General features: G+C 50.6%; 1 protein-coding gene across 1 annotated transcript in view; it reads right to left on the bottom strand.

Annotated features, from left to right (window-relative positions):
- The window catches only part of OTOG (otogelin), a 90,902-nt gene that overhangs the window by 24,289 nt on the left and 53,204 nt on the right, over positions 1-13,409 (bottom strand). Inside the window, exons 33-39 of the mRNA XM_058686540.1 lie at positions 11,727-12,005; positions 9,677-9,794; positions 8,926-9,005; positions 6,567-8,362; positions 5,518-5,686; positions 5,062-5,207; positions 4,361-4,450 (exon numbers count right to left, since the gene is read on the bottom strand). Coding sequence (XP_058542523.1) covers positions 4,361-4,450; positions 5,062-5,207; positions 5,518-5,686; positions 6,567-8,362; positions 8,926-9,005; positions 9,677-9,794; positions 11,727-12,005 — 2,678 coding nt within the window. The remainder of the gene's footprint in view (positions 1-4,360; positions 4,451-5,061; positions 5,208-5,517; positions 5,687-6,566; positions 8,363-8,925; positions 9,006-9,676; positions 9,795-11,726; positions 12,006-13,409) is intronic.

Below are 13,409 nucleotides of genomic sequence, written 5' to 3'. Positions count from 1 at the left end.
ATCTACGTAGAAAAACTAGAAGAATTTACAAGGACTAATAAGTGAGTTTAACAAGGTTGCAAGATATGAGATCAATGTAAAACTCATGTGTACATATAAACAGCTAAATGAAAACCCAACGGCAAACACTTTTTAAAAGATGCAAAAATCAATTGTATGTATATATATTAGCAATGAACGACTGGAAAGTGAATAAAAAGAACAGAATCATTTACAATAACATCAGAAATATGAAAATTTTAGAGATAAATCTGACAAAATATGTTCAAGATTCTTATACTGAAAACTACTTTATATAGAAAGATGAAATAATTAAAATAGCCAACATAATTTTGAAAGAGAAGAAAGTTGGAAGACTCATACAACCTGATTTTAATAAAAATTTAATAAGAAGTAACAGTTATCAAGGCAGTGTGGCACTGGTGAAAAGATAGATATATAGATTTATGGAACAATATTAAAGGTCCAGAAATAAACCCAAACACTAATGGTCAGTTGATTTTTGACAAAAGTGCAAAATGGAGGCAGGATAATCTTTTTAAAAAAGGTGCTGGAGGGGCGCCTGGGTGGCTCGGTCTGTTAAGCGTCCCACTTCGGCTCAGGTCATGATCTCACGGTCCGTGAGTTCGAGCCCCACATTGGGCTCTGTGCCGACAGCTCGGAGCCTGGAGCCTGTTTCAGATTCTGTGTCTCCCTCTCTCTCTGCCCCTCCCCTGTTCATGCTCTGCCTCTCTCTGTCTCAAAAATAAATAAACGTTAAAAAAAAAAATTTTAAAAGGTGCTGGAACATATAGGTGTCCATATGCGAGAAAAAAAAAGAATCTTGACCCATACCTCACTCCATTTATAAAAATTGACTTAAAATGCAGCATATACTTAAAACTACTACTTAGGGGCACCTGGGTGGCTCAGTTGGTTAAGCGTCCAACTCTTGATTTTGTCTCAGGTCATGCTCTCACAGTTTGTGAGATCGATCCCCACATTTGGCTCTGTGCTGACAGTGAGGAGACTGCTTGGTATTCTCTCTCTCTCCCTCTCTCTCTCTGCGCCTCCCCCCCCCAAAAAAATAAATAAATATTTTTTAAAAATTTAGAGACGTCTGGGTGGTTCAGTTGGTTGAACATCCAACTTCAGCTCAGGTCATGATCTTGCCATTCATGAGTTCAAGCCCCACGTTAGGCTCTGTGCTCACAGCTCAGAGCCTGCAGCCTGCTTCAGCCCTCTCTCTCTGCCCCTCCCCCACTTGCACTCTGTCTCTCTCTCAAAAATAAATAAACATTAAACAATTTTTTAAAGTAATACCTAAAGCTATAAAACTTCTAGAAGAAAGCATAGGAGAAGATCCTTGAGACTTTGCATTAAGCAAAAGTTTGTTAGAACACCAAAATCATGATCCATAAGAGAAAGAACTGATAAACTGGACTCCACCAAAATTGAAAACTTCTGCTCTTTGAAAGACACTTGAAAGTGAATGAAAAAATGTGCCACAGACTGGAAGATAATACTTATATCTGATAAAGGACCTGTATCCAAAAAAATACAAAAAATTCTCAAAACTCAATAAAACAGACAACATAATCTTTAAAACGTGCAAAGGTTTGAACAGACATTTCACCAAAGAGGATATACCATGGAAAACAAACCCATGAAAATATATTCAATATTATCAGCAATTAGAGAAATGCAAATTAAAACTACAATGAGATCTTATTACACATCTGTTAGAATGACTTAAAAACTCAACACCAAAAGACCACAATAATCCAACTAAAAAATGGGCAGAGGACCTGAATAGACATTTTCCAAAGAAGTCATATAGATGGCAAACAGACACATGAAAAGGTACTCAAAATCACTAATCATCAGGGAACTGCAAGTCAAAACCACAAGAGATTACCTGATACCAGTCAGAATGGCTAGAATCAAAAAGATGAGAAATAACAAGTGTTGCTGAGGATGTGAAGAAAAAGGAACCCTTGTGTGCTGTTGGTAATGTAAATTGGTGCAGCCACTGTGGAAAACATTATGGAGGTTCCTTAAGAAATTAAAAATAGAAATACTATATGATTGGGGTGCCTGGGTGGCTCAGTCAGTTAAGTGTCCGGCTTCTGCGCTGGTCATGATCTCATGGTTTGTGAGTTTGAGCTCTGCATCGGGCTCTGTGCTGATGGCTCAGAGCCTGGAACCTGCTTGGGATTCTGTGTCTCCCTCTCTCTCTGCCCCTTCCCTGCTCATGCTCTGTCTCTCTCTCAAAAATAAACAAACATTTTAAAAAATTAAAAAAAAAAGAAATACTATATGATCTAGTAATTCCACTACCAGCTGTTCACCCAAAGAAAACAAAATTCAAAAAGATATACGCACCCCTATGTTTATAGCAGCATAATTTATAATAGCCAAGATATGGGAACAACCCAAGTGTCCATCCATAGATGAATGGATAAATAAGATTTATGTATACATACATATATGTGTGTGTGTGTACACACAATTATTACTCAACCATAAAAAAGAATGAAATGGGGCGCCTGGGTGGCTCAGTCGTTGGAGCAGCCAACTTCGGCTCAGGTCATGATCTCGCGGTCCGTGAGTTCAAGCCCTGCATCGGGCTCTGTGCTAACAGCTCGGAGCCTGCAGCCTGCTTCAGATTCTGTGTCTCCCTCTCTCTGGCCCTCCCCCGTTCATGCTCTGTCTCTCTCTGTCTCAAAAATAAATAAACATTAAAAAAAATTAAAAAAAAAAAAGAATGAAATTTTTCCATTTACGGCAAAATGGAAGGACCCTAGAAGGTACCGTGCTATGTGAAATAAGTCAGACACAGAAGCAAATGGTGCATGATGATTTCACTTAAATGTGGAAGCTAAAAAACAAAACAAATGAATAAAGAAAGAAACCAAGAAAGAAAGAAAGAAACAGAAAAAGAGAGAAAGAGAGGAAGAAAGAAAAAAAAACAGATTTAAAACAGGCTTAAATACAGAGAACAAACTGGTGGTTGCCAGAGGGAAGGTGGGTGGGGGAATGGGTGAAATAGATAAAGGGAATTAAGGGGTACAAACTTCTGGTTATAAAATAAATAAGTCATGAAAATGAAAAGTACAGCATAAGGAATACAGTCAATAATGTTGTAATCACATACAGTGACAAGTGGCAGCTACATTTATACTGATGAGCACTGAGTAATGTATGAAATTGTTGAATCACTATGTTGTACACCTGAAACTAATATAACATTATATGCTAACTAGACTTCAATTTAAAAAACCTTATACAAATGCTTAGGCATCTTTATTTGTTAGCACCCCAAACTGGAAGCGGCCCAAATGTCTTTCAACTGGCGAACGGATAAACAAATAGTGGCACATCCGTATGACAGAATATTACAACAATAACAATCAACAGACTACTGATACATGCCATGGGGGAGAATCTCACCGTATACTCTGGTTCCCTGCATATGCCATTCTGGAAAAGCCAAAAGTATAGGGACAGAAGGCAGCGGTTGTCAGCAGGTGGGAGAGGTTGACAACAAAGTGGCACAGGGCAACGACTGGGGGTGATGATTATGGTGGTGGTTACAAGACTGTGGGTGTTTGTTAAAATTTATAGAACTGCACACTAACAAGGGTGAATTTTACTGTAGGTAAGTTATACCTCAAATTTCTTTTAATGGAAACATTTAAAAACCTAAGGGATAAAACCCAAGGAGTTTTCTCCCGTTCCTGAGAGCTTCAGAGGGTGTGGCGGCCCTAAGTCTGGCATTCAAGGGCAGATTCCAACAGGAGAGCTGCAGGTCTTGGCTCAGGAATGGGTGGGGAGAGTCAGGACCACAGGAGGACACACATCAGCCCCTCTGACCCACCTGTTGGGAGGAGCAAAGCAGGCCCTTGGGAGGGTACCACACAGAGTGGGCTGCTGTTGAATGCCAGCTCCTTGGCAGAGGTGGGCTTAGTGTGAAACTAATGAGGCTTAAAATCAGGGCTCCTCACTTATATAGTCCCTTTCTCAGAAGGGGCTCTAGAAATATATATTTTTAGAAAAACATCACCATATATTTATATAAAACTTGCACATGGCCACATATTTTTATAAAAACTGCTGAAGTAGATACTTTAACCGCAATCATTTAAGGTCACTCTCTCTCTTGCCATTCTAACTTCCTCTCGTTTACAATATTCCTCCCAGTACCTGTGCTCCCCTGACATTAGAGTGGCCACAAATATTTTAATTAAATCACTTTCAAATATAACTTTTCCATTCGAGTTCCTGCCCACTCTTGCCCCCAATCACGAACAAGCCTCAAGACCCCTCCCCTGTCCCCATGATTGCTGCCCTAGGAATACTGGCTCTTTGATGCACTCACCTTCCGGTTGAAACGGTCGATGGTGACCTGATGGGTCGAGTGAGTCACATTCAGCATCACCGGACAGAACGGGGGCCAGTTTAGGTGACCCTGCAGAGAGAGCCCAACCTTCATCAGCTTGGAGTCCAGGCATGTTGTCCGCTTCTCCTGGTGAGCCATTGTGAGCACACTTTCCTGGCCACCCCCTCTCAATATGCCAGGAGCACTCACTGGGGCTGTGCAGATGGTGCACAAAATCCCATGGAACATGTCTGGTTCTACCTGACCTCCTGTAAGCCCAACCAAAAAAAGAAGAAGCAGAAGAAGAAAAAAACAAACAAAAAATACCCTGCCTTCTTCCAGCTGGCTCATGGGGATATCCTAGTAGGTGATTCTCTGCAGCCAGCACTCTTGACCTCAGGCCACATTCCTGGAGTGGCATCCCCACTTCTCTGCACTTCAGTGCCTCCCACAAGGGCCTGGGCAGCTGGGACAAGGTGGGAATGGCACAGGCCCCAGGAAGGGCCAGGAGGTGGTGCACCCCACTTACCCTTTCCCCGCACATCCCTTCCAGGAGACCCTTGACAGAGGGAAATACTGTAGGGGTTTACACATCTGTCCTCAACTCCGGCATCCCTCAAAACCCAATTCACCGCTCAACCTCCCTTCCAAACCTAGTCAATCCCAAGGCCCCAGAAGGAAAGGAAGTAGGGGGAAGTCACCAGGTTAGCACTTTTGCAGTCAAGGACATGGACGGTGACCATTTCGTTGGGGCTCTGGGTGAGGATGTAGATGGCCTCCTTGAACAGGGCTACGTGGCTCCCATCAAAGGTTATGAAGCTTAGGTCAGGGAAGATTGAGCATCGGCCTGGGGGAGGGGCAGGGATGAGAAGAATAGATGGATGCTTCTGGGGGCCAAGGCCACCCAGGAACAAAGGGCAGGCCTCTTGGCCTTTTCCTGGGTGATGGAGAGGCCCTGGGGACTGGAGAGCCACTCAGAGCAGGCATCACAGAGATGAGGTTGCAAGAGTAGGGAATCTGCCAGGTCAGGGGTCACACGGAGACAAGAGGTCCCATAGGAGAATGCAGTCAGGTCAGGGTTACCCTAAGGCTGAGGAGCACACAGGTAAGGGGCCGAGGTCACACTGGGGGAGGATCAGGTGCATCCCAGGACTCACAGGCACATTCCCAGACGGGGCAGCAGCGGTCCCCGCCCACCCTCACTGCGAGGCCCAGGACCCCACAGCGAGGGGGTTTGGCGCCCTGGGGACAGTGCTGGGACTGGTTCACTCGGATCAGCTGGCCCTCCAGGCAGATGTGGCGGACGCAGTCCTGCTCAGCGATTGGCTGGGGCACAGGGTGGAGGGACAGCGTGAGTGCCCAGCCTAGTGCCACAGCCACTCATTCCCCCCACCCCAACCCTCAAGCCTAAGGGCAATAAGATCCTTTCCAATGTAGACTGTAGCAGGTCAGGGGACCCAGAAGTAAGACTACTAAGGAGTGGTGTCCTTACTCTCCATGCACCCAACATACCCATCAGGGGCCTGGGGATGGGCTGAGCATGAGATTGGGGGCCGGGGAACTGACTCCCAGAGACCTCTGCATATCTGTCTGGCCCTTGCAGAGAGCTCCAGGTACACAGATGTGCAGACACACTAGCTTAGACTCAGAAAAACCCAAGCATACCCATGCATGCACACACACATACACACACACACACACACTCACACACAATCTTGCTTTATCTCTCTTTCTTACAAATGCACACACACTGTCTTGTGACACCAAATATCACACACACACACACACACACACACACACACTGACATATGAGGGCTCACCCTGAGTCTCACACACATACTCTATGCACACACAGTCCCATGTAGCTCCATAGACACAAACATAGACACAAACAGACACATGCTAGCACACCCGTGTTGTCATGCTCTGGATGTCACGCTAAGTCATCCAATCAGCCCTAGGGGAATGGTCGGACTCTGCTATGACATCGGGGGCCCAGAGGAGACTGGAGAACCTGTCAGACTCCAGAGTGTGGGGCAAGGGTGAGGGGGGTGACTGAAGCCCCATCTTTCAGCCTGGCAGCTAGTGAAGGAGAAGCAGGAGCAGGCCATGAGGAATGTGACGGCATGATGGTGTCCCAGCCAGGGGGCACAGGAGAAGAGAAACATGGAGTGTCCACATATGGGGGGCCTGACAAGTCACTCACGACACAGGTGGCAGATGTGCTGTCCTCAGTGGTGGTTGTCAAGGTCTCTGCCGAACTCGCTGCGATGCTCTGGGCTGGGGCCGAGCGCCCAGACTGCTTGGTGGTGGCCTCTGCCTCCAGCTCTGCTGGGAGCCGAGGTCCAGCCGAGGTTCCATGGGCCTCGGGCAGCTGAGGGAGCAGAACCAGTGCGCTCTCTCGGGAGGCGGTCCTGGCCGAGACTCGGCTCAGGGGATAGGATGTAGGTACCAGTGGCACTGTGCCGGCCCAGGGGACATCAGCCTCAGGTGCCAAGGTAGCAAGAGTGTGGGCCACAGCAGGTGTGAGTTCTGTGGGCCCCCCCTGGGCAGAGCCATGTATCCTGGTGGGCAGAGACACTTGCTTGGACAGGATGGCCATCTTCTCTGCGGTGCTTTTTTGTGGGGCAACAGATACTGTAGAGGCTGCCCCCTCAGCCATGGCCACGACTCCAGAGGCTGGCATTGTGGCTCCCAGAAACAGGCCTGGTGCCGTGCCTACTGCCTGAGGGGTTATGTGATGGGGCAGGTCTACCTGGCCCACAGCGGGGGTGAGAGGAGGTGCTGAGCTGAGTGTCTGAGCAGGTGGAGTTGTGGCCATAGGGGGAGATGTGGCCTGCTGCTGCGGGAGCAGAGGGGTGGTGACAGAACCCTTGGACCCGGGCGTGGCCACTGGGGCAGATGTGCCCACCTTGGCCAAGGGCAGGCTGGTATCGAGAGGCAGGCCAGAGAGGAGCTGGGGTGGCCGAGTTGAGTCCAGAGACACGAAGGGTGTGACCCCCAGCCCGTGAGCAACTGTGGACTGGCTGGTGGCAGCTGGAGTCTTTGGGGGCGGAGCTGGAAGCCTGGTGGCTGTGGTGGTGTGCCAGGCAGGGTGGAGTGGGGCAGTGGGGAAGGGGCTTGGAAGTGAGGATGGTGGGATACCCAGGGGCTGGCCGGGCCCAGGTTGCTTCTCTGTCGGTGGCTCCATCTCTACTCTCTTGGTTGCCAGAGGACTAACAGGAACCTGTTCTGCTTCTGTTCTAGCCTCAGCCAGGGGGCTGCTGGGACTAGAAACGCTCTGGGCCTGCATGGGCTGAGGGATCCCTGTCCTGTTCGTGGCCTCTGTTATTGCAGGTGTCAGCAAAGCCTTGTGGGATCCCAAGGAAGTGAGGGGCCTGGAGGTCACTGCAGGTGAAGCCACAGGTCTGGAGGGGGAACTTGCAGGCAACTCTAGGCTCGGGAAGGGCTGGAGGGACGTGGTCTTAATAGTCAAGGAGCCAGGGTCTGGGACTGTCACAGCTTTGGTCATGAGTGGGAAGCGAGGTGCAGGGGGTGACTGGGAGGAGACTGTGATGTTGGGGCTCCCTGCAAAGGTCAGAGTCACCCTAGTCGTCTTCATAGCACTTGGTCCTATGCTAGGTGTGGGAGTCTGCTGCGAAAGGGAGAGGGATGAGGATTCTGGGGCAGGGGAGGTGGCCAGGTGGCTGGCAGTCACTCCCTTGCTGGCCGGGGCCTCTGTAGGGCGGACAGGGAGGTTAGAAGCAGTGACCTCCAGCGGCTGCTGCAGAGTGGGCTGTGTGGGGCCTGGAGACAGCATTGGCCCCTGAGTAGCTACCAGGGGTGGGTTCAAGGCTGTGGTGAGTGGGGCAGCTGGAGTGAGCGCTGGCTTGTGGGAGGGGGCCCCGGGAGCTTCCTGTGGAAACTGCAGCTCCTTGTCACTGGGAGTGGGCAGCTCTTGACTGGGAGGCAGGGTCTCATTGCCAAGAGGTTCTGTGGGACCCAAAACCATGGGCTCCACACCTGGGGCAGAGAGAGAAGAAGCTCAGAAGTGCCTGTTGCCCCCGGGAGTCTTCACTGGGCAGGGATGTAAAAAAACAGGGCTCTGGAACCAGCGATTCAGGTGAACATGGGAGAAGGCAGCTTCCAACGTCCAGCCAGGCTGCCTGACCAACCCAGGGGCCTCTGCCGCATGGCACTGGATGACTCCCAGAAGTCAGCAGGTCTGGACTCTGCCCCATACTTGAGCTTGGATTCAAGTCCAAAGTCCAACCTTGGACTCTTGCCCCCAAAACCTGAGCTCAGAGCCAACAGACCTCAGGCCTAAGTTTGTCTGTACCATGTTCCTACTGCCTGATCTCAAGCCAGTCCCTTCCCCACTCTGGGCTTCATTTTTCTCTCTGTACCATGGGGAGAATGGACTGAATGAGGTCCCTGCCTACTCCAGGGTCTCTTCCAGAGGCCCCAATACTGATGCTGCTTCTTCAGGGACCTGGGGGCTCTGGGCATGATTGCAAGGCGACTGTGGAGATTTACAGGAAATCTGAGTGGGGGGGGGGGTGGGATGAGAAATCTAGGCCACTCACAGTCCTCCAGGTAGACACATCTCTGTGTGACTTCATCCAGGACCTTGGGGGTGGGGCATGCAGGTACACAGCCTTCTACCCTGAAGACAGAGCAGGGAGCCAGTTAGCAGTCTGAAATATGAAGGGCATCGACTCTTTTCACTAAGATTGAGCACCGCTTCATCCCTCCTTATGGCACACATGACATGAACCTCCAGAGACACTGTGTACAGGAGCACATATACCCAAACATGCATGTTGCACACTTTTGCACACACCTTCTCCTCAGACCAAGAGGGAAACACGAAAAAGGCCTGGTTATGCACATACTTGTGCACACACTCACACATGCTCACAAGTGTCTGCATTTAGGCACATTGTTACGCCAGCAAGACTCGAAAGCATTCACACAGAATGTCAAAACATCAGCGCATACACCTTCACGCACACACAGCTGCACCAACATCCAGACACATGCATCTCACATACATGTACATACACACAGCTGTGTAGAGCCCACAGACACACACAGGGCCCAGCTCTATGCACATCATGCACAAATCAATATTCACACATACCCGCGTAAGTCAGGTTTGCTCTGATACGCACGTCCCCATACACACGGCACACGAAACATGCATTCACAAGTATGTGGAAGCACACATATACACCTCAGGACGTGCTCATGCCTATGCCGTCAGACTACATGCCCATTTACACGTGTGTGTGCTCAAATCAGTGATGTATACACCTTGACTCCATACCCCCTCACCTGGGCACATCCTGGCAGCTAGCTGCCTGTGGGTCCCGGCAGGTTCGGAAGCAAGGGCTGGCACAAGCATCGTAGTGCCACTCACAGATGGGGTAGGCAGCCCCTGAGGGCTTGGCATCTGGAAAGGCAACCCGCCCCGAGTGCTGAGACTGAGTGAGACTGGGCACCAGCTCAGGGTCAGGTGACAGAACACAGAGGTAATCCTAGCTCAGCCCATCCCCACCCTGCTGCATGGAAGAGACAAATGGACGCATGTAGGAAAAGTAAAGAAAAATAAAATAAGACAGCATATACTAAAATAAAAGTCAACCTAAGGGGAAGTTTGTATTCCTGAGAGTCGGGGTCGGTGCCTGGGGGATCTTTGGGATAGGGCTCTGGGAGTTTGGTGTAGGGGCTAAGAAGCCCAGGGCAGGGCACTATAGAGCAGGCAGTTGTAGCTGGGCTTTGAGGGTTAGCCAAAGAGAAGGCTGGGACCTCTGATCTCCCCATAAGGCTGCTCTGCCCTTCTGGGACCTTGATGGCCAGGCTTGCTCTGCACCCCTGGGACCTTGGTGGCTATTAATAGTAATAATAACAAAAACAACAGCCAACTCTTGAACAGCACCAAATGTGACATTCGACATCTCACAAGTATTTCCCCACAATAATCCTGTGACGTAGCACTATCTTTACCCCCCATTTTATGGGTGAGGAAACTGAGGCACAGAAGATGCTGGGAAAATTAAACTCTCCCAGAAGAGATTTCCTCAGAAAATGTCCTGTGGCCAGTGTGACAGATGAGGAATCCTCAGAGGAAGTCTGGGCAATGGGAGACTCAGAGGCAGACAAGACCCCAGACCATCTTAGCAGAAGTGACTGGTCTCTGAAACCATGGCTTGAGCAGGAAGATGTGGGTGGGATCTGCAACAGGCCAGAGGGAGCAGCCCCTTTCCGACTCCCTTTCCCCACACTGCTGATGACTGTGGAGAAAATCTGCTTTTCTAAGATCCTTAAGACCTGAACTGAGACCTTACATTTGGGGAGCACCTACTACAAGCCAGGCCCAGAGCAAAACCCGCAAGATGTAATCAATCCTCACAGCAATTTTATGAGGCAAATATTCCCATTGTACAGAGTTGGATGGTGGGAAGCTCTCCTCCAAGTGCCAAGAACTAGGGTCAGGATTTGAACCCAAGGCTGTCTGGCTTCAAAGCCTGCGTTCATTCCACTCTGTCTTCCAGAAAGGGACACAAGCTCTGCCATTACAGCCAGTGATGAATCTGTCCTGGGTGGGGTTCATTGGTGGACTCTACAGATGACCGCTGAATGTAACAACGAGCTGGCCCAGGCCTGGTTTGTAGGGGAGGTGATAAATGAGGAGGCTGGCTGGAGATACATTTATGAATGTATGTAAATGGATCCATTCATGTGGCATGAGGTGCCCTCACAGATACAAACATACATCTCCACATGCAGGACACAGAGGTCTGCCTGAAGTGGTAGAGAAATTGTGATCACTTCCTCCAGGGATTAGGCAGTGATCAAGCATTTGGGGGCAGACCCACCTGGCAGGGGGATGGCAAAGGTCTGGAACCTATTGGTCTCCGCTAGAAAGGGTGTGGAGCTGCCCCATTACTGCCACGGGGGAGAGGGAGACTGCTGGATCCTCAGCCTGGTGCCCCAGGGGGGCGGTCTTTGAAAGCACAGGGCCAGCATGTGTCCCCATCAGCAAGAAACCTGAGCCAGTGGGCTACGCAGGCTGTGGCCAGGAGCACTTCTTGCCTCCCTTCCACAAAGGCTGCCCTATTTTTAGACCATGTAATCGGCCTGTGGGTGTAGGCAGGACCCAGGAAGCTGGCTGGGCCCCAAGCCCCACTGCCCACCGGCTCCCTAGGCCATCAACATGGAGATTGGGCCACATCCCATCTCAGGGGCAGCACCCAAGGGTGGTCTCCCTGAGCCAGGAGAGTGGGAATTCTGCCTCTTGAGGGTGATTGGAAGGGTGTGGTGCGAGAGGGTGGGAAGGGCAGTCTGATGAGGGGTTGAGGGTGATGGCAGGGGGGATACCTACCTAGAAGGCGGAAGAACGTGCCCCGGCGGAACACCTCTGTGTGCTCATACAGCCGCAGGACCAGCGTGGGCCCCAACACATAAAGGAAGGACCCAGGCTCTGCCAGTGACTCTAGGGCCACTAGGCCTGCCTGCCATGTCCCCCGGTGCAGTGAGAAGGAGGCATGGTGGTGGAAGGCAACGTTGCCCTGCCACTTAGCCAGCTCCACAGACCCATTGGCTGTGACATGGAGGAAGAAGTTGGGTCTGTCTGCTGCCTCCAGGGATACCACGTCCGGGTCTGCAAAGAGCCAGGTGGGTAAGGTGAGCGCAGAGACGGGTCCAGATGGGGCGCAGAACCTCAGAGACTCAGGACAACAACACGCCCTGTGGATTAGCTGGGCCCTGCTCCTCCATGCCTGCCCACTGACTTCTGCCTGCTGGCTGCCCCTCTGTGCACACCACCTCTCCGTGAGGGAAGTGGAAGGTTAGAGAAGCTGCCAGCTGCCAAACCTTGCGGAGGTGTCTTCCTCCCACCTTCCTTCCCTCCTCCCTCCTTTCTCCCTCTGCAAACATTTTGAGGACACTCTGTGTGCCAGGAGAAATTCTAGATGCTAGGGATGCAGCAGGGAATAGACTGACAGAAACGGCCGCCCCGGAGGAGTCACATTCTACTGGCCAGGCTGGGGTTTGGGGATTTGCCAGGTTTCAGGGACCCCACCTCGGTCCTGCTTCACACAGAATCCCAGATGGTCAGAGCTGGCAGACTGAGGGGTATGTCGAGTCCAAGCCACAGATGGGAAAATAGTGAACCCGAGAGGAGAAGGGGCTTGCTCTGAGTCCTACGATTGGTCTCCGCTGTCCTCTCTCCAGTGTCCATAAAGGCCCATTTCTAGAAATTAGGGCTTGTTTCTGGGTGGATAACCCCCTGCACAGGGCCCTGCAGGTTTTGTCAGCCCCCAAATCCACAAGCAGGTGTCCAGGAGTCCCGGCCCGCCACAGCCGGCTGCCTTGTGGGCTGGTGACTTGATGTGCCTAGGCTCTTGTGAGGGATAAACAATACAGTGTATGTGAAAGACCTAGCGTGGGGCTTCGTGTGTCTTCCCTTCCCGCCCATGTAGCTCCTGTTACACCTCCCTGAGCAGCTGTGAGAAGACAGGAGGCACATGGACGAAGGATTCATCATTAACAGTAATAACAACAACTGCTATGTACCAATGCCTATGTGCCAGACACAATGCTAAGCAAGCCCTCTACCTGCTTGTTTATTAAACCTGCTGGTTTATTAAATTCCAAGAGCGCCCTGGGAGGTGGCAAATTCATTCATTCAGCAGCTCATGTTTTCTGAGGGCCCTTCATGTGCCAGGCACTGTTCTAGGCACAACGGGGAAAAGAAAAAACAAACCAACAAAAATCCCTGCCGGGATGGAGCTTATATTCAAGTGGGAGGAGGACAAACATAATAAACAAGTAAAATCTATAAGAGGCTAGAAGGAGATGATATTGTTGTTCCCATTTTACAGATGAGGAAAGCGAGGCCCAGAGTCACACCGATGGTGGACGAGGGAGGCAGGATTAGGAGCCCAGGCAGGCTAAGGCCAGAGCCCAGGATCTTAACCTCTGCACCATCAGCCCCAGGGATGGGATCCAGGAGCTGGCCCAGGGCAGCACAGAGGGGTAGGGTGCTGTGTTCCAGCCCAGCCCT

Source organism: Neofelis nebulosa, chromosome 10, assembly GCF_028018385.1.
Source record: "Neofelis nebulosa isolate mNeoNeb1 chromosome 10, mNeoNeb1.pri, whole genome shotgun sequence".
Classification (NCBI taxonomy): domain Eukaryota; kingdom Metazoa; phylum Chordata; class Mammalia; order Carnivora; family Felidae; genus Neofelis; species Neofelis nebulosa.
This window is presented reverse-complemented; position numbering and strand designations above follow the sequence as displayed.